Source organism: Leuciscus leuciscus (genome assembly GCF_965113295.1).
Source record: "Leuciscus leuciscus genome assembly, chromosome: 13".
NCBI classification, from domain to species: Eukaryota; Metazoa; Chordata; class Actinopteri; order Cypriniformes; family Leuciscidae; genus Leuciscus; species Leuciscus leuciscus.
In genome coordinates this window covers 33,595,793-33,616,518 of record NC_138737.1, presented here as the reverse complement: position 1 = coordinate 33,616,518, position 20,726 = coordinate 33,595,793, and the positions used below count along the sequence as shown (strand labels likewise).

General features: G+C 39.0%; 1 protein-coding gene across 9 annotated transcripts in view; it reads right to left on the bottom strand.

The window, feature by feature from the left end:
- The window catches only part of aak1a (AP2 associated kinase 1a), a 79,638-nt gene that overhangs the window by 13,147 nt on the left and 45,765 nt on the right, over window positions 1-20,726 (bottom strand). For 2 of the 9 annotated variants that reach the window (XM_082188682.1, XM_082188689.1), the window contains exons 11-19: window positions 20,243-20,418; window positions 19,496-19,846; window positions 16,787-16,980; window positions 15,698-15,876; window positions 15,495-15,581; window positions 8,148-8,249; window positions 7,685-7,753; window positions 3,908-4,063; window positions 1,024-1,125 (exon numbers count right to left, since the gene is read on the bottom strand). In XM_082188682.1, the coding sequence (XP_082044808.1) occupies window positions 1,024-1,125; window positions 3,908-4,063; window positions 7,685-7,753; window positions 8,148-8,249; window positions 15,495-15,581; window positions 15,698-15,876; window positions 16,787-16,980; window positions 19,496-19,846; window positions 20,243-20,418 (1,416 nt within the window). The remainder of the gene's footprint in view (window positions 1-1,023; window positions 1,126-3,907; window positions 4,064-7,684; window positions 7,754-8,147; window positions 8,250-15,494; window positions 15,582-15,697; window positions 15,877-16,786; window positions 16,981-19,495; window positions 19,847-20,242; window positions 20,419-20,726) is intronic. The other 7 variants (XM_082188690.1, XM_082188684.1, XM_082188683.1 and 4 more) reach the window with 6 other exon arrangements.

Below are 20,726 nucleotides of genomic sequence, written 5' to 3'. Positions count from 1 at the left end.
TCAATTATATTTTGCATTAAGAAAATTAAGCCATTTTTAAGAATATATATTGGGGTCAATAAGATTCTTTTTTTTTTTTTATGTTTTAGAAATTCTTAATTTTTAATGTTTTATTTTATTCCTGTGATCAAAGCTGAATTTTCAGCATCATTACTCCAGTCTTCACTGTCACATGATACTTCAGCAATCATTCTAATATGCTGATTTGCAGCTCAAGAAACATTTATCAATCTTGAAAACAGTAGTGCTGCCTAATATATTTGTGAAAACCTATGATACATATTTTTTTCAGGATTCTTTAATAAATAAAAAGTTCAAACAACAGCATTTATTTGAAATATAACATTACAAATGTCTTTACTGTCACTTTTGAACTATTTAATGAAGAAAAGTATACTGAAGTATTAAGAATAAAAGTATTACTATTTCTTGAAAAAAATATTGACCCCAAAGTTTTGAATGGTAGTGTATACACAATAAATATAATGATTATTTATTTATAATGAATGTTAAAATTACTGTCTAAAAAAAAATCTGTATTTCAGAATTTAAGGTTTATTTATTTCTTTTTAATGAGAATAACCACTGACAATAATGGGGAAAATCTCAATAAGGAATTATATTAAGATACAAAGGTATTGAGAATTTTGGGGGGAAAAAACGTCCCAATGCCTTTTTAATTTATTGAAATATGACAGTGACATGTTTTTGAATGATTCACCCATTTAAAAATGACTGCGACAGGGCGAGGACAGTTCGCGATTGAGAATTTAAGCATGTGTCAAAGGACTATTTCCTTTTCTTTTGCATTCCTCAAAGTCAGGTCAATCAGCTTCTACTTATTTGTTCAACAACATCAAAAACACCAGTATCCCAGAACAATCTAAATCTACACTACCGCTTTCACTTTGATCACTCAAAAAGTTTGCAAACATATGCCTCCAACTTCAGAGTGAATTAGATGCAGTAAATAAAGCATGTGCTCTCTTCCAAAAACTTTTGCTGATATCCAAACTCCCTTACCTTGGCTGGAGCTTTTGGAGATAAGCACTGGAATTGGGTCAAACTGGTTATCGGAGCTTTGGTCCCCAGTCTCAGAGGACTGGAAGCTTGAGAGGGGAGAGGCTGCAGGAAGAGGTTAGTGCCACAGCAGACCAATGGAGAGGAAACAAAAAAAGAAAGATTAGGAAGAGTGTTAGAGAGGGAGGGAAAGAGTGATAACAGATAAGCAAGAACAGGTAGTTAATGCAAGCAAATAGACTTCCAGAAAAATAGTGCTTTAAGTGCTTAAAGGCAAGGTAAGCAATTTGTTCGAGAATTTTTTTGTTATGCTGGTTGAAAGTCTCTTCACCTCCTGATAGTGATCACTAAGTTGCGTGGTCTAAATGTATTAACATGTGCATCGTCTGTAGAAGGCATAGGACCATAAAATATTCGTCCAATCATTGCCCTCGTTCCAAATTAGGGCTGCACGATTATGATAAAAATCATAATTGTCGATTATTCCCTTGAAATTGTAATTGCGATTATTAATTACGATTATCACAATTTACATTGAATATATATATATAGGCATATTATAATACGTTTACACAAAAATTGTTAACACACACACAAGTACTGTCCCCCTTTAATTAACATACATATAAGAATATGACTAATAGTAAAAACTACTAATAAACATTAGGCCTATGCTAAAGCTATTAAATAGCAGTCCCAAACTAGTTTTTGTTAATACAATGTTGGTATGAGCCCCCACAGTCATTTATAAATATAAAAAATAACACAAAGTGAAAATAAAGTGGCATTTTGGGGTTAATATGGAAATGACAGTTACCATGGTGAATACACAATACTAACAAGAACTGTTAATGAAACATGGAAACTGCTCCTAAGCGAATAGAATGAAAATCATCTCTGCATGCAAATCTTTCTCAGCTAACACACGACGTAAATCAGTGCTAAACGAGCTAAATCAGTAACGTGATTTATTGGTATTTTACTTTTATTTCGTGACTTACTAATTTACAACGTAACGAAGTTGCGTGCTCATAGATTCCTTTGCACTTTATATACAGTGAAGCGATACACAGCGCGCGCCGCCGCATTTGCACGTGCAATTGAAGAGTGTGCGCTATGGTGTGCGCTATGACAGGAAAGGAACGTGAAAGACTTTTTATTTCAGCGTACACTTATGTCACTGCCTTGTGTTCCTATTGTGCTGGGTTTTCTTAAGTAGTCGTGATTCGCCTCTCATAACATAACATGCTCTAAACACACGCACGCAGAGTGGATTTTCTTTTGTAATCGCGGATTTGAACGATTACGTAATCGTGGCATCCGCAATCGTAATCACGATTAGAAATTCGATTAATTGTGCAGCCCTATTCCAAATGCAACGATACAATGTCCTACCTGCCTGTCAACGTGCACCTGTTCGCGCAGACATCACACATCAGTGCGTTTCATGCTATTCAGAGTTAGACAGACTTCAGTCACTGAGCACCGCAACCGAAACAGCAGACGCCTTTTACAGTTCCTACTCAACCAAAACAACAAGCTTAAGCTGCGTACACGCCATAGTAATTTGGAAGAGATGGAAACCCGTGACGTTACACTCGGAGCGGTTCGTGACTCAAACTTATGCATTTCAATGGCAACACTATCAACGCTGAAATGAATCTGCAGCAGTCAGGTGGTACAGGTCAGCGCTTTTTAAGTTGTTTATGTTCATTATTACTGTAATGTTATGTGCTGTGAGACATGAGATAGTTTAACACCGAAGGAGGTGTGGCTTTGGAGAAGCTCTGAAGGGAGGATGGGATCTTATGGTTTCAAAGCTAGCTCGCTATTGCTAGCCTCTCCGAAAACTGCCTACCCTACCTTTAATTTGTCAAGGCCTATTCTGAGCACAAATTTTCACCATTTCAGCTGGCAGTTTAGGCCAATTTTGTTTATTTGCTCAGTAAAAACAAAAACTTTTTATCACAGGCTGATTCAAATTGGTTTCTATTTGGTCTGCGTTTCATTGGGAAGCTCCACCCATTGGTCCAAAAAATCACACTCCACTGACTACATTGAAACATTAAATATATCCTGATTGGCTGTGATTGTGTCTTGTCACATACTTGCTTCTCATTGTCAATGCTTTATGTTGTATGTGTAAATGTTTTTGAAAGAAGTCTCTCACCAAGGCTGCATTTATTTATCTTCAAAAATACAGTAAAAACAGTAATATAGTGAAATATTATTACAATTAAATAACCGATTTCTATTTGAAAATATTTAAATTAAAATGTATTGGCAAAACTCTTCAGTGTCTCATGATCCTTTAGAAATAATTCTAATATGCTGATTTGCTGCTCAAGAAACAATTTTTATTATTATCAATGTTGAAAACAGTGCTGCTTCATATTTCAGGAGTGGAGACAAAAAGTTGTAAATATCATTAAGTTTATGACAGTAGTTGAACTGACAGAGAAAACTTACCATATTAGAAGTACCTCAATGCTTTTGCATTTATGCATTTGGCAGATGCTTTTTATTCAAAGGCTTTAGGCATTTACATTTTACCATCGAGCCTTTGACCTTGATGTTGCTGGCTAGTGCCATGTTCTATTGTTTTGAGCAACAGGAATGCCTCAGAAAGAGACAGAAAAGCATAAATTTGGGTTGGGACACAGTTTGGATTGCAGCAATGTGTGAAATCGAACTTGCATAGCTATTAGTATTATCCCCAGATGAAGGGATAAGCCAAATAAACTAAGGGGGCTTTTTATGTTTTGTTTTAAAAGGAATTTTTCCCACCAAAATGTGCTATTTGTAAAAACCAAAAATCAAACTTTACAATCTATGGCTTGTTACATATACGACATGCAACTGAGGTGAGTATGCATACGGTTCTTACCCTGGTGGGACTGTCCACTGCTCAAAGCAGTAGTGGTAAACTGGTCCATAGATGGTGCAGGAAGAGATGAGGGGGATGAAGCCAGTATTAGACCCCCAGTCGTGGGGAGGGAGAGAAGCGGCCCATCCAAAAGATAATCCTGTCCAACCAGGGACTCTGGAGGACATAGGGCAAGCATGAAGAATAAAGAATGACAGAGAACAGAAGGATGAGTGACAACAGTAATAAAATATTGAGAATAAAAAGATAGAGTTCCAAACAAAAAGACATCCACAAGGTTCAGGTGGGACAGATAAAACAGAGTGCAAGAGAAGTACGAAGAGGATGGTTAGAAGGTGGCAGTGAGAAACCAGAGAGAAGCTCTGCAGCAGAAGTGAATGAGACTCACAACATACTCTACGAAAGATTGATTTCACATGATGTTGTGTTCAAAATGTGTCAGAACTAGTGCTAGTGATGTCAATCGAACATGAAAATTAGTTTATATAATTTATGTGTGTATATATATTATTATATTTATATATGTCACAGATATTCAGTTGTGTTTGTTTTTAGTTTAATTTTCATGGACTTTTAGTTTGTATTCAGTAGTTCCTGTGTTCCTTTGTTTCAGTTTCCTGCTTCTCGTTTGTTGTCATGGACAGGTGTTTTTCATTTGTTCCCTCATTTAGCCAGTATTTAAGTTGCTCTGTTTTTCCTTCAGTTGTCGTGTTTATGCTTGTGTTTGCATTTGACACACTGTTACACCAGTCCGTATTTTGTTTATTAAACCACGTTTAAACTTTTTAATCCTGCCCTCTGTCAATCTGTCTTCATCTTCAGTCCGCGTAACAGAACAACCGACCACTGAAAATGGAATATGCAGTGAGATTTGCTGCGGTGGCCCAGAGAAGCCACATTTTGTTGGAATAAATGGAGGATTTCTGCCGTCTTGCAGTCACCTGTCCCTACGACGACGAGACCCTGAAATCATTGTTCTGGATCGGGGGGAACTACCACCACCCAGTAGACCTCCCAGACACCTCAGGACTTAACTGGAGGGAGGCCATCATCAGGTGTCTGGAGAGTGCCTATCCCCGGTCCAGAACAAAGCCAGACCAAGAGCCCAACCCACCGACACCCTCAACCGCAGAGAATTCGCGAGTGCCCCCTGCAGACGGAGAGCGACCACCCGCCCCGATGAGTGAGCCAGATCCCGAGGAGAAGAGGACAGCGCTGACAATAGCCCTGGAACAGGAGCCCCAGAGTGAGTCTGACCAGGGGTGTGAGCCCACAACATCAGCAGCTGAGGGAATGCACATGGAAAAAGACATCGAGGACTAGCTGATTGACATGGATACAGAGGTACTGCCTCCCACCACATCCCATTAAGTATTACATCGTTGTTTCAAGACACCACTGAGACTGTTTCGTTGACTTGTTGGGAAGTGGAGTTACCATTATTGATCACATCAAGTTTACCTCTATCACCCTCACTGCAAAGCTCAGCCAGTCCTCAAGCCCCGCCTCTGCTGGATGCTAGCAGCCCTTTGTCTTCCCCGGGAATGCCTTGCTGTGACGTTAAGCCTTAAGGGGCGATTTCCCCTTACCTAAGAGAATAACTTAAGGGTGTTGAGTCTTCACCTAGGTCTCCAGTGCCAGCGATGTCGCTCTGTACCATCGGCTTTCTGTCTTTGCCCTGGGATCCTGAGGCCACGCCTCCATTGCAGGATGTGGTAAGCCACAGCAACACCTGGGGTCCTCTCTCCGTCGACTCCGCCGTGGGCTGTCATCCCTGCTGAGCTCTGGGTCTGCATCGCCAGGGCATCTACCATCATCGCCGCTGGGGTCTTGTCATCCTAACATCTCCTCACCATCTCCTGTCGCCATCCCTTCACCATCTCCTCGTCCTCCTCTTCACGCTGCGAGGTTGCACCTTCCGGGAGGAGGTGTAGTGTCACAGATGTACAGTTGTGTTTCGTTTTCATGGACTTTTCGGTTGTATTCTGTAGTTCCTGTGTTTCAGTTTCCCGCTTCTCATTTGTTGTCATGGACATTAATTTAATCGTCACAGGTGTTTTTCATTTGTTCCCTCATTTAGTCCTCTCATTTTTCATTTTATGATTTAATACAATTGTATCATCAAAAAAAGTGGTTATCAAATTATTGCATAAAACTTTAACTATTCATTTTATCTTTTAAAATATAACTAAAAGAAATTTGAAAAATTCCATTCATTTTTGTAAAACAAAGTGCACAGATGTTTAATGTCAAAGCATGGACAAAATTGTGATATTTCTTAAAATATCATATTTTTAAATTACTGTATTATAAAAAGTACATTCTACTGTACAATAGTAATACTTTAATAATTTACAGAGTTACCTAAACTTTTATTTTAGTGGGTTGTTATCAAATGAAATGGTGAAATGTTGGTGAAGTGACTCAGAGCAGCTTTGGGGATGAAGTTCATGCACACGAGCATCACGTGCTTGAGTATGTGTAGTAGACGAAACCACGCCACTCATTCACACCAAGACAAGCAGAACATACACGCTTCATATTTAAACAACAGTTTCTTTGAGGTTTAATATTCACAGACACTAGCCTGATTTGATTAAGTATTCAATCCTACTTATGTATTCATCCAAATTTTGCCACATTTCGTGACATTCGGCATTATACGGTAAATTCTATTTTTATTACTGGATTCAATTATTACGGTTTGTACCACCAGAGTACACTTTAAATATGTACAGTGGCCAAACTTCTCACACTTCTGCAAATTATGTTTGCGGCCTGAAACCACTTGAAAGAGTAAAACATATTCCTGTCAAAAATAATGACTATTACTGAATAAATGCTATCCAGCTTCAAAATAGATTTTAGGGGCCATAAATAAAACAAATAATAACTACAAGTGCTACAGCATAGGCTGTAGTACAACTACAACCAACAGGCCCGCAATAAGACACACACTGGGAATGACCTATGAATGCATTTGATACACACTGGGATGTAGTTTGCTATTTAGTCACCAGGTGGCTCTACACACAATACAAACAGAAAACAACACAAACCAAACTAGACTGCTATATCCAGAAAGGTGACACAGCACTTTGAGGCTTTTAAAGAAATATTCTGTAGGTCATCAGGGCCATTGATTCATTCTTTTTGCTGCCAAAATAATGAATTACTCATCATTCAACCAAACCATCCACATGTTATCATCAACAAGCGATGACAAGTTACTTCACTGCTAACAAGGACAGATGAGGTCATGTGGTTACTGTGCAGAAATTATCAGCATTTTTTCATCAGTTGAACTGAACTACTATTATTGATTCCCTTTTTTAAGAACACCGCAATGAATAAAGGCTTCTCATGGACCAAAGACCCTGCTCTATTTCACGGTACATAGAAAACACTGGGCTGTAAATCTAATAACTTCAAAGACTGATACCTGAAACAGAGCAGAAAATATGCCAAACCAATCTTAATAAACTTATAAAATGTTACGTCTTATACAGTAATCACAAACTGGTGATCAGCCAGATCAGTGAGAAAAGTAACCCTACCAAAAAGAACTGTGCGACAACACTATCCATGCTTCGGTAGCGGTTTTGACTAAAATGTAATACTTGGAGTAATAACAATGGTATCTAATTATTTCAATGGAGGTTCACAAATGGCAGTGATAATGTCATCCAGAACACCTTGCAGATTTTTCCAATGTCAGCAGATTCAGTGCTTCAGTGAGCCACTGTATAAAAGGAGAATATTAACAGAATTGCTGACCTGGCAGTGCAGCTGACCCAGGATCAGTCTGTAGAGGATCCAGACCAGGGATCAGAGAATCCGTCCCAACTGCAGAAAGAAAAAAAGAAGAGAGACAGATTTGACGTTTTATGCAGCAAATGTAAAGGTGAGAGAGGTGGTCTTGGTGATGTCAATTCACTCCATGCATGAAGCAGCACTCTTTAAACCAGATCATTCAAACATATACAGATGCCTGATGAAGACAACGTTTACAACAACTATACAGGCAAAGAGATGAAACCGCAGTGGGGGTATAAGAAGAGACAGAAAGGAGTATGTCAGAAATGGGGACGATCCAGGAGTTCCCGGTGTTACTATGAGCTGAACTAAGAAAACAATCACCATTAAAACACCAATGAAGGCCAGTGAGGCAATTCATCAGTTGTTGGGTTATAGGCAATAAAAAACTAAAACAACAATAAACAGACAAGCGGCTGGTTACCATGACTACAGTCTGCAGGGCTGAAGGGGTCATTCAAGGGAAGGTCAGGGAGGATCAGGGAGGAAGAGGGCTCTGGAGACTTCAAACCCTCAATCAACTTCTCTACTCCATGAGCGAAGAGGAGACAGTGAGGAGAAGGGAAGAGAGAAGAAACAGTGAGGAGAAGAGAGAGCAAGGAGAAGTGAAGAGAAGAAACAGAAAGGAAAGAAAAGATGAGGAGAGGAAAGGAGAAGAAATTGGTCAGTGAGGTAGAGAAGAGATGAAAGGAACAGAGGAGACAAAGGCCCAATCCCAATTCTATTTTATACCCCTTCGCCTACCCCTAACCCTTGCCCACCCTTGCCCCTTGAAACAGAGTGTCAAGGCGTAGGGGTGAAAATATTTCCCTAAGAAATGGGACACCACTACTACACCGTTACATGTCATTATACATCGTCGCTAGCGCCTACGTCACAGGAGATGCGCCAATGTTTATTACAAACTTCCAAGATGCCGTCGTCAGCTGTAGTCTTGCGTGAGTTACAGCTATTTTTTGTATTTTTCTTCTGAAGTTTGCAGAAAATAACGAAGATGACGATATCTTCGACGCCTAAAAGCTGCGTTCACACCAAACGCGAATAGAGCGTCTGGCGCGAGTGATTTCAATGTTAAAAGACGCGTTTACACGCGTCTGGAGGTCTTGCGGCGCGAATGAGGCGTTTAGTGCGGCGCGGTGGACGCGAATTCGCCTCATTCACGCGTCCACTTCGCTTCAAACTTTTGCTTTTTACACGCGTCATATTGTTAACGAACTTTAACGATTTTTTTGCAACTGTTTCTTTGAAGAACATGACCGTAAATATGAACACAAGATTGAATGTGACAAAGAAAATGATTATTGGCAGTCATGTTGCCTCTGTAGCCGGTGTATGCAGGTACATTTCTCATACCCCTTCGTTTGAAGTGTGGTCCCGAAAAATCTTCCTTTCAAGGGCTATCTGGCCCTTCCCCCTACCCCTACCCCTCCAACCAAAAGAGAATTGAGATAATATATAATAAATAAATAATAATAATAATAAATAAAAAAATTCGCTGAAGTTCGTTAACGATAGTCCCGCAACATATGTTCATGTCTGATAACTGGTGAATGTAATTGCGGCAGGGAATCGGCTTATCTTTTACCGTACGTCTGCTATGAACGCATTGTTTTCTTGTGGTTATATGTGAACACAATATAAACGAACAGTGGTTACACAGTTTTGTGCTTTTTGCAACATGATCAACCAGTCTTGTATGTTCTTTATCAAACAGGGACACCTGAGGAAACCCAGAGGCTCGTTTGTTTTTGCGCTGACAATGAGCAACGTTTCCTGAAGTCCAAAAATACTTAAGCGTCGAAGATATCGTCATCTCCGTTGTTTTCTGCGAACTTCAGACGAAAAAAGCAAAAAATAGCTGTAACCCACGCAATTGAGATGACTACAGCTGACGACGGCATCTAGGAAGTTTGTGATCAACATAGGCGCTAGCGACGACGTATAATGACGTGTAACGGTGTAGTAGTGGTGTCCCATTTCTTAGGGGAATATTTTCACCCCTACGCCTTGCCACTCTGTTTCAAGGGGCAAGGGTAAGGGGTAGGCGAAGGGGTATAAAATAGAATTGGGATTGGGCCTAAAGAGAGGAGACAGTGAAAGAAGAGAGACAGTGAGGAGGAGATGAGACAAAGAGGAGAAGAGTACAGAGATAGCGAGGAGGAGAGGAAAGACAGTGAGGAGAGGACCGTAAAGAGAGAAGACAAAGAGAAGGGAGATCGTGAGGAGGAAAGGAGACAAAGAGGAGAGGAGAACAGAGATAGTGAGGAGGATACATTGAGGAGGGGGACAGAAGAGAAGAGATTGAGACCGTAAGAGGAGAAGACAGAAGAAAAGAGACTGAGGAAAAGATTGAGGGGAGTGAGGGAACAGTAAAGAGGAGACAAGTGAGGAGGACAGGGCATGAATGGAGGAGAGATGACAGTAAAGAAAGAGGAGGAGAATAGAGGCAGTAAGAAGATGAAAAGAGAAGAGAGTGAGTAAAGTAAAAGAAAGGAACGAGTGAGGAAGAGAAGAGATTAAATCGGGAGAGAAAAGAGAGAAGACAGTGAGAAGTAGACAAGGAAGTGAGGAAGAAAAAAGACAGTGAGGAGAGAGAGGAGAAGAGAGGAAACAGTGAGGACAGGAGAGTATACAGTGAGGAGAGGAGAAGAGAGAGGTAACAGTGAGGAGAGAGAAGAAGAGACAGTGAGGAGGAGAGGAGACTCAGTTATGAGCAGAGAGAGGAAACAGTAAGGACAGGAGAGTATACAGTGTGGAGAGGAGATTTAAGTCAGTGGAGTCCAATCCTGCTCCTGGAGGGACAATGTCCTGCAGAGTTTAGCTCTGACCTGCTTCAAAACACCTGCCTCAAAGTGTTAGTAGAGGTCCTGAAGACCTTCACTATCTCTGCTGTTTCAGGTGTGTTTAGGGTTGGAACCAAACTCTGCAAGTCGGTGTCCTTCCAGGATCAGGACTGAGTTAAGTCAAAACTGTTGCTTATAAGGAAAAAGAACATTTATTTAGACAGTTTAAACATTAATCATAGATAATCCTGTAGAAAAAAAAACAAGAATGCAAGAGCAGAAACTAACTGAAAAGCCACCAATATCCTTTTAAAACAAACAACAGAAAGACAATAGAGAATGAGAGTAGTTATGTTCAGCATGGCATACTACTTGCTCCCTTTCTTATCCAAATGATCTACCACATTTGCTAGAACATGCAGTATAAAACAGAGCACACTGAAATACTGTACTGGGCTCGTGTGGCAGAAAGGTTCTCAACCCTGTTCCTGGGGCCGAGCACTGCACATTTTGAACATCTCATTTGTCTGATTAGGGATAGATTCAAAATGTGCAGTGGGTTCCAGTAACAGGATTGCGAACCAAAACAAACGTATTATTCGTGTTAGACAGACAATCCATACTTCACAGGCTCAGGGTTATAACTCAAGCAGAGCGAAGGTACAGTAATCGACTACCAGACAAGCTATTAGTTAAACTGGCAAACGTTTGTAATGGTGCAACTATCACGGTTTCATTCAACCAGATGCATGCGGATCAGTTGAGAATCGGACTCTTCGTTACAATGCTGGTCTTACTCACAGTCTTTATGATCGAAAGGAGGACTTTGGGATGAGGGTATGGGGAGAGAAGGGGGGAACTCAGGTCACAGAACAGCAGAACGCTCGCTTTCCCCCTTTCACTAAGGCAGAGAGCAAACCATCAACCTTTATACATAAATAAATGAAGGATGGTCTTCAAATCTTAGAGAACACCACTCCTTCTCTGAGTAAACAGACTCAACAAGGGTGTTGTGAACGGTTGCCAGGGCATAGCTACATAGTTTCTTGGGCATTCTGAGTGGCTTTTAATCATATTGTTACGCAATTGCTAAGGTTTTCCGAGATGCTTACTTACAGGACTCAATTGGTCCCTAGATACGGCTACTGACTATTGTTGGGAAAAGTGTGTGTCAGATCTCCATGGAGCTACGGTACACATGATTGCCAATTTCATGACCTTGTATCCGTCAGCTCTCAAAAGGTTTACCTGTGCCTTAAATTTACCCAGCATGATCTGGTGTGTGTCATCAGACTCAGACGATTACCAGACTGTGCTTATGTAAGACTTTTAAGCGTTAATCCATCCTCTGTGCTTTCTGCTGAGAATCATCACACACGCTTCTCTTTTACATACAAATTCTAACACTAAAAATCTAAAAGATAAAATAACATTTAAAAGAAAATGTATGCACCATACTATACAGTGTAGCAGAATATGTTGTTTAAATATAATTGTCTTTTTTGGTTAAATGGCAATGTGAGATGCATGCCACTTTTCACAAATAGCATTCAAAATGAGAATCTTTAATTCTTACAAACCAAATACATCAATGATAAATTAATACTAAACAACAGTAACACTCGAACGCTTCACAAAAAGGCCATGAAACAGTGTACCATATTTGTGGAGAGTGGTATACATTTACTTAACGCCTTTATTATTTTTCAATGTTATTTTACTATAAACATTGAACAACCCACCACAAACATATAAGCCATCAAACCTCACTGATCCTTGCGAAATCTCAAATTTTCTTGCCTGATACGAGAATCTTGCTTGCATCAAGCAAGCACATCTGAGCTTCCATTTAACATATTTGATGTGTTATGTTTGTGTATTGATCAATGTCTTTATGTTAATGAATGCCTAAATTAAATCTGTTCATCATATAAAGTGATTGTGTGTTTTCAGAAGACTGATTAAACCATTCAGTTCATATGGATTACTTTTATAATGTTTTTGAATCTTCAAAGTTTAGGTGGAATGGACTGGAGAAATCACTCAGGTTTTATTACAAATATCTTCATTTGTGCTTCAAAGAAAAGTCTCATGGGTTTGGAAAGACTTGAGGGTAAGAATGATGACAGAATACTCTTTTCTTTTTTTTTGGAGGGTGAACCCTTTAAGTCCATTACCATGTGACAGATAAGAGTGTTCTAAGAAGTTGCTAGGGCATTGCTAATCAGTCGCTTACAGACACATTTTTAGAAGAGCCCAGGCCCATAGTCTCTATGGCTGCGTTTACACTTGGCATTAACATGCGACCTGTATCAAGATGTTGTCCACATACATATTGAAAGGACAAGTGTAAACGCGCTTCTGATCGGAATGTTATCCGATCAGCGTGTCCAGGTTCGGAGGTAGTCCGGGACGCATTGTGATCGGATCTCAGTGTAATGTAAACGCAATCCAGCCATTGTGTCTGCATTAAACAGGTGGACGTCACACAGCTGGCAACGTTCTCGGATACGTTTCTCTGTACCGTTTCCATTACGGCATCGGTCCACATTATTAGTACTTGCAGCCTCTTCATCCTCCTCATTTTGCGAGATTTGTAAAATGTCCCCCGACTGAAAACTGTTTTTAAAAGAAAACCCACCACTTTGCACCGGAGCCATCCTTTTTTTTCTTTTCTTTTTTTTTCCCGCGGGAATACGAGATCCGATCTGTTATCCAGATACAGAAGTCACTTGATGTGGACAGGTGTAAACGCACCGTGTCCTGATTGGCTTATGATCCAATCTGCTCTCCGAATTACGGTGATCGCATGTTAATGCCAAGTGTAATCGCAGCCTATGATATTCTGGTCTTTGGATGTGGCTCGGGTTCCTCCTCCTATGCAAGTCTATGGGATTTTGATAGTTTTACCGTCAACTAGGAGAAAGCTGTAAGACTGATTACTTTAGTAAACAAATATCACTCCTCAATAAGCCGCAATCTTTCAAATATCATTCATGTCTGTAGCGCAAACGGCGGTTCAGGATGAGTTAGTACATACCAAAGTTTGTCTAAATCCCTAACCCTAAATTGGAGAAATACTGAAAAAGTATCACAAAAAGTTTCACTAAAAAATAAAATAAAAAATCACTACAAAGAGAAACTACACCTTTTAAAAGGTCTTAATCACCCAATAACAATCTTGATCAGAATTTACCCTTTAATTGATTACTGACAAGGGTCCGCAATGTTTCCAAGAACCCAGGTGGAAAAAGAGTACCGTTTCGGTCTTTATCTCTATAAATAGGAAGAGGAAAGGCTTATCACAAGGCTGCTAGCAGGTGAAATGCACGCTACTTTATTTCTGGAAGGCTAGAAGAGGTCAAGAACATTAAATGCCTTTTAAAGTCTCTCAAAAGACTTTGAAAGTGAATCAACATTCACAACCCATTTGACTTCTGCAACGTGGCTTGTTTCTGGGTGAAACAGGATATTCAACACAAAAATGTAGGGTGGGACTTGATCCATTGGGAATAACAAGGATTGTGAAAAACTGGCATTCCATTTCCAGAGTTTGCAGTAAATTGTGGAGGACTATCCCCCATCCTGAAAATCTGGCAGCACCCATTGGTTGAATCTGTTCCAGGTTCAGTAGAAGTTAACAGCATTTGTGGCATCACATTGCTTTGAAAGTGGAAAACAAACTACTTTTGCAATGCAGTTCTGTCTTAAAGGTCCCATGACATGCTACTTTTTGTAGGCTTTAATATAGTCCTTAGTGGTCCTTAGTACTGTATCTGAAATCTCTTTCCAAAAATTCAGCCTCGGTGCAGAATTATAGCCACTACAAGCCAGTCCCAGAATGAGCTTCCTTCAGACTGGCCGTTTCGGTGTCTGTAGCTTTAAATACTAATGAGGAGGAGAAAGGCAGCGCAAGGTGGAGGGTGGGTGTGGCCTTGACCATCCTGCGCAACGGTACCATGCATGTTTGTTTATGTTGGATATATTGCAATGGCACGAAGACACGCAGTCATTCAAGCATTTCAGTTTGACCCAGAATCTGATCCAGATGGAGAAGCAACGGATGAAGAAGTTGCAACTCAGCGGCTCCAGCAGGACGTTTCCGAATGGTTAGTTTAAAATATTATGGCTGGATACGGTACTTTATTTGGATGGTTTACAGTTATTATCATGTAGCTAACGCTAACCTACTGTTGCCTTTTCATGAGAGATCTGTAACGTCTGTAATTTATCTTATTACAATTACATCAAGCTCTGCTATCTTGAAATGCGGATATCGCGCGCGCCATATAACCAACAGGAAAACGGTTATCCAAATAACAAAGAAATGTACAACACTCGCGTTACAGTATGTGTAACTTGATGCTGTCTACCTTTACATTAGCGCAAGTAACTGCATAGCTGCATAGCTAATGTGACAGCCACATTCTACGTGTAAGAAGCTAGGTAACCATAAACAGTAAAGCAAGCAACACACTTATATATAATTTGTTGACTTACTTGTCCGACGTTCAGCAAGCCCAGCTCTGTATTGACCATTCGATGTTCATTTGTACATCCAATTATTGAGCAATTATTATGCTTCGCTCGCTCAAAAGCCATGATATCTCTCGTGGACAAACTAAAATCGCGCGCGTTCTACTTCCTAGCTCATTTTCTCATGGGCGAGAAATATTCTCTGGGCAGGCAAAGCAGAGAAAGGGGAGGTAACATTTCTCCTTATGACGTCATAAGGAGGAGATTCAAGATCAGCCCAGTTGAGCTTCCATTTTCTCAAAGGCAGAGAAAGATAGCAAAAGCTCGATTTACACCGATTAAAATTTTTAGAAACTTGGGGACCATATACAGGCTAGGGGAACTCATATTAATGTTAAAAAACCTCAGAAAGTGGAAATTTCATGTCATGGGACCTTTAAGCATTAACAGACTCCCAGCAAGCACTGGGAGACAGACAGAGACAGACAGAGAGAGTGATAAACAGACTGTACCTCCTCCCTGGAGAAAGCCTTTATTGGAAGACACAGACTGCAACCCAGGAATCAGATTTTCAGGACAGGATCTCTCCGCCATCTTAGCTGGAAACACAGACACAAGTATTACTTAAGTCTCTGTGTAGAGGTTTGCTTAAATAAAGTGTGCAGGATAACTAAAATAAATATTGTACAAAAATGACTTTGAGTACTTGATTTACCATCCAATTTGGCAAAATCCTTGTTAAGCAGCTCTTCTGCTGTGAGTTTGGAGAAATTGTCATCGCCAAAAGGGTTCCAGGACGCTGAGGCTCCAGCTGAGGGTCCCGAAGCCTCCCCTGACTGATAGACACTCTGCTGTGATGAACATGGAGAACCAGAGGGAGTGGTGCTAGCTGACCTACAGCCGTGAGGAGAAAAAAACACACACACACAAAAAAAAAATGCAAACTTTAAAAAGTTCCACTTCAAGGTTTCTTGCGCCAAAGCTCATAATTTGGTTTTGATGTCAATTTTTCTCTCTTTGACTCTTATAATTGAGAAGGTTGCTTTTGCTACTGTACCTTTAAGGTGGTTATGCCATAACCATGACAAATTCTAAGACATTGGTATGTCTGGGGAGCATCACTCCACAATAAATACATAAAACAGCAGTATGCTACATTGTTCTCACATGATCTCAGCATGTTGCATGAGAGAGGTGTCAAGTCTTGAAAATAAAAACTATTTGCATTTTCAATTCGATTTTGTGTAAAAAGACCATTACACATCAAGCCGACGGTCGGCTGATGTAGGGCTGTTGTTGAGCATCTGGTGGCACAGTTTTTTGCAGTGTGTTCTGGCACTAGTATCTGACCATCTGAGCCTTTTCGGCCAACTGAAATTGAGTTGAACTGTTGAATTGCAGTCAAAAACATTGATGAAAGAGATAAATCTGATTGGCCTTAAACCTTTAGCAATTAAACAGCTTAACCCTCTGGTGCTGTTCGGTCGTTTTTGACTGAAAAATTTTACGTTTAGATTTTTTTTTTGAGAATGGTACAAAACTTGGTAAAAGGTGTGTATGTCGTGTGTATTTTGTGTATGTGAACACACACACACACACAAAAATCATGGACATGATTTGAAAAGGTTAAATGGTCATGAAAAAAAAATTAAAAAATCACACTTGTACTGTTCGCGGCCAAAAATGACTGCTACTGTCAATGTAGTGCTTACTCCAATACAATCTTTAACTTTACCCAATGCTGGACAATGTAAAGGTTAAAACTGAAGTATAACATTATTGATAAAGTATTTTCTTGACTTACTTGGACTTATTAAGGCTGGCCTCTGCAGCAGCAGCTTGAAGCAGTTGAGTGGACTTGCTCACAGGAACTCCAAATATGGTGCTGTGTGTGACATCACTCAGAATTCGTCTGTGGCCTCCCTTTGGGGCGGTCTTAGGAGAAGAGGGTGGAGTCAAAGATCCGACTTTATGCATCCCACGACTTCCAGCGATGGACTTTTACAGAAAGAAAGGTATAAAGACAAAGTAACATTAAAGCCTGTGGAAGCTGAAGAATATTTTTAAGGGAATTTAAATTCTGATATTGCAAAAGAGGCATTTCTGTCTTTGAAAGGTACAGAAAGAGAGCTTTAAAAAAAAAAAGACAAATCTGATATCTCACTGATTTGTTGAAAAAAGTTGATCTGGGAAATGAGAAAATGCCAAAGGTTCACCTTTGAAAGGTTAATGTCTGTTGTTAGATGAATGGGACATTTGGGACATTTAATTTATTCACCCTCATGTCATTCCAAATCCATATAAGGATTTTTTTTTTTTACATTTTGTCCACAATGGAAGTGGATATGGACTTGGGCTATTGTGCTCCAAAAATGACAAAAAGTAGTCCATATGATTCATGTTCTATATTTCAGCTCTCTGGAAGCCACAGGAACAGACCGAAATGTAAGTCGTTACTCATTGAAAATCTTCAAAAAATCCTTGGCCATTGCCCTCAAATCTTTGTGCCAAACTTAGGTTTCCAATATACAAACACAAATTAAACTTAAGAATAGAGCAGAGGGCTAATGTAAAATTTAAAACTGAATTTTGGTATTTAAAATACTTTCACTTTATGTGAATATTCTGCTAAACTTCTCCTTTCATGTTTTACAAAAGAACAGCAAATGAGATGTGTTTGGAATGACATGAGAGTAAACAAAGATGAACTTCAGATGTGTCATGACAAAGATATAGATTTTAGTCAGGGTAGCGCCATATATAATTTTTGACAGAAATTAAAACGAGGCTGTCAGGGATAGACGTGCTGTCGTCCTGTGCCAGTTGTCCAACTGACGAAGCCGTTTCCGTGAAATATTTAATTAAATAAATAGGCACCAAGTATTTCAGAGTGTTTGAAACTGGCGTGTACTGTTTCAGCACTGTGAGTGTACTGAATGAGCACTGTGCCTCTGTTCGTCCGACTGTTTGTACTGGACTGTATTTTATTTTATTTTATTTTTCTAAACTGTTTTAATTATTCTTATTTCTTTGTATTATTTTAATTTCTTCTATGTAAAGCACTTTGAATTGCCATTGTGTATGAAATGTGCTATATAAATAAACTTGCCTTGAAACGGTTTTCTTAGATGCAAGTAATCAAGTAAAGTCAAGTCAAGTCTCCATTTATATAACGCTTTTTATAATACGGATTGTTTCAAAGCAGCTTTACAGTGATAACAGGAAATTAATGCAACAATTGATTGTTTTGGCTTTACAGCAGCTCTAGAAGAAAGTCATTGTGTAGTTTGAGTACATTTTTTATTGATTAATTTCTGTTGTAAAAATCATTAGTTATAAACTTATCAACTGAAAAGTGTTTGCAGTGTTTGCGGTGTCTCAAAACGAATCGGTTCAAAGTAAACACTGATCCACACGAACATCATCTCTGCATCCGCTCTGAGTTTGGGTCGTTTTAAGGTACTTTAAGAACACAACATGCACCAACCATCTTTCCATGCAAGTTCTTATAAACAAAGGAGAGGTTTTGCGGTTTCGTCAAAATAAAAGCTTGAAATTAAGACGTATAAGACATAATAATTTTACAGCTGATATAAAAATCAAATACTATATTCTTTCTTAAATACTTTTTAATTTTTTTATTTTACAGTTAAACAATACAATAGTAATATTTATTATTTGTTTTTTATTTAGTATTTTTTATTTATTTAGTAGTAATAGTAGTTGTGGAAGCTTGTTTCCACCACAGAATAAATCAATGAAAAAAATAATTGCAACTTTTTCCTCTCACCATTCTGACTTTATAAATCGCAATTCTGACTTTTTTCTTCTTCTCAATTGCGAGTCATAAAGTCCAATTCTGAAGTCAGTGAGTTTTTTTTTTTTTTTCAGAATTGGGCTTTATAACTCGCAATTGAGAAGAAGAAAAAAGTCAGAATTGTGAATAAAAAGTCACAGTTACCTTTTTTATTTTTTATTCTGTGGCGGAAACAAGCTTCCATTACTACTATTACTACTAAATAAAAATAAATTAAAAACAAATAAAAATTATTACTATTGTAATGTTTAACAGTAAAATAAAAAAACAAGTATTTATGAACGAATAAAGTATTTGAATTGTTTATCAGCTGTAAAATTAAAGTAAAATTATTATTATTATCAATCCTAGTTGAGTTTACAAATTACATTTGATTTAGGACCTTTATGCGGTGCATGCCATTGTAAAGACTATAAGATTATATCTCACAGCTTCATTTTCATCTCAATAAAATTCAATAAGACAACAGCCCTGACTAAGGTCTATTATATAGAACGACTCCACTTGTGTTGTACATGACACCTAGCCCTGCAGGTATAATTATACAGTAACTGTCAACTCCTACTGATGTTATGACAATGTATGCAAGTTTTGCAAGTTTTAAGGTGCATGGCAAGTCAACAAGCGGAGGATAAAGGCTCTAGAAAGTAAAGAGAATCACTCTAACAGAACAGACACAGATGTTGGGAGGGTTACCCTCTGCACTGGGTCCACTTCAGAGTCAGCGGATGGCGCTGAGGTGGTTTTAGGTGGAGGAGGGGTGGAGGCATGAGCTGAAGGGGGTGGAGGTGCCATAGCTTTGGTTTTAGGTTGGGCCGAGATATCACCATCTACATTATTACTATGTGAACACTCTGCAGGCGGAGCTGGGGCCGTTGCTTTGCTTTTTGTCTGTGCGGTTGCTGATAATGTCAAGAGGTTGGTTTGAGGGTGGTGTATGGGTGGAGGGGGAGCCCTATTCTTAGGTTTAGAGTGTGTAGAAACAGGGGTGGAGGATGATGCAACCGTTTGTGCAGGTATGGCGCTCGTCTGCGTTGAGTGATGCTGCTAAAATAGGAGGTAGGTGCAAATATTGACATCACATGGTACAAAAACGTTTCTTCTTTTTCCAAATGTAAAAATTCAAATCCACTACATAGCGTTTCAGAGATAATTATTCTTAAGTTCACATGAAACCAAAATCACAACCTGTTTTACTTCCATAATGTGACATATTTATGAGGAAAATAGGGTATTGATGAGGGGAAAAATGCAAGGTAGGACTTATTTTGATCCATCTGGATTTGATTAGCTTATGAAAAGAGCATTTGCAGAGGATAAAGTTCACAGTAAGACATAAATGTGTAGTAAGAAAGTAAATATGGTCAATTCTGATTTCATGTTGACTTTAAATTATATTAATTTTAAGATTATTTCCACATTGGTTTTTTGTGTAGCAGTTACCTGTTGTTGAGCAGTAAAGAAGGCTGTATTTTGCTGCTGTACAAACAGTTGTGTGTGCTGGGGTGTGGTCTGCGGTGGAGAGGGCGTGGCCTGTATTGGAATAGGAGTGGCTTGTTGCTGAGCGACAGGAACCTGTGATTGGGCAAGAGAAACAGGCTGGGAAGCCATGTTAACACCTGTGAACAAATAGAAAAACACAATAAAATCACAAATTAAAAATTAAAAAACAAAACCACAATATTCACAATGTCATTTAATTTGATATTTCCATTAAGATATTTGAAATAAGATACCAGTTTTTTTGTGTTTTTTTTAAACAATATACAATATACTTTAAATAGCTCTAATCCACAGCAGGGTATACATATTAAGTCAGCTTATTCCCCCACAAACAACAACAACAACAATTCTCTACTTGAAGTCCTGAAGAAATTTACTGTTATTATTTATTACCCAGCATTTTTTTGTAATTCTACACAGTATT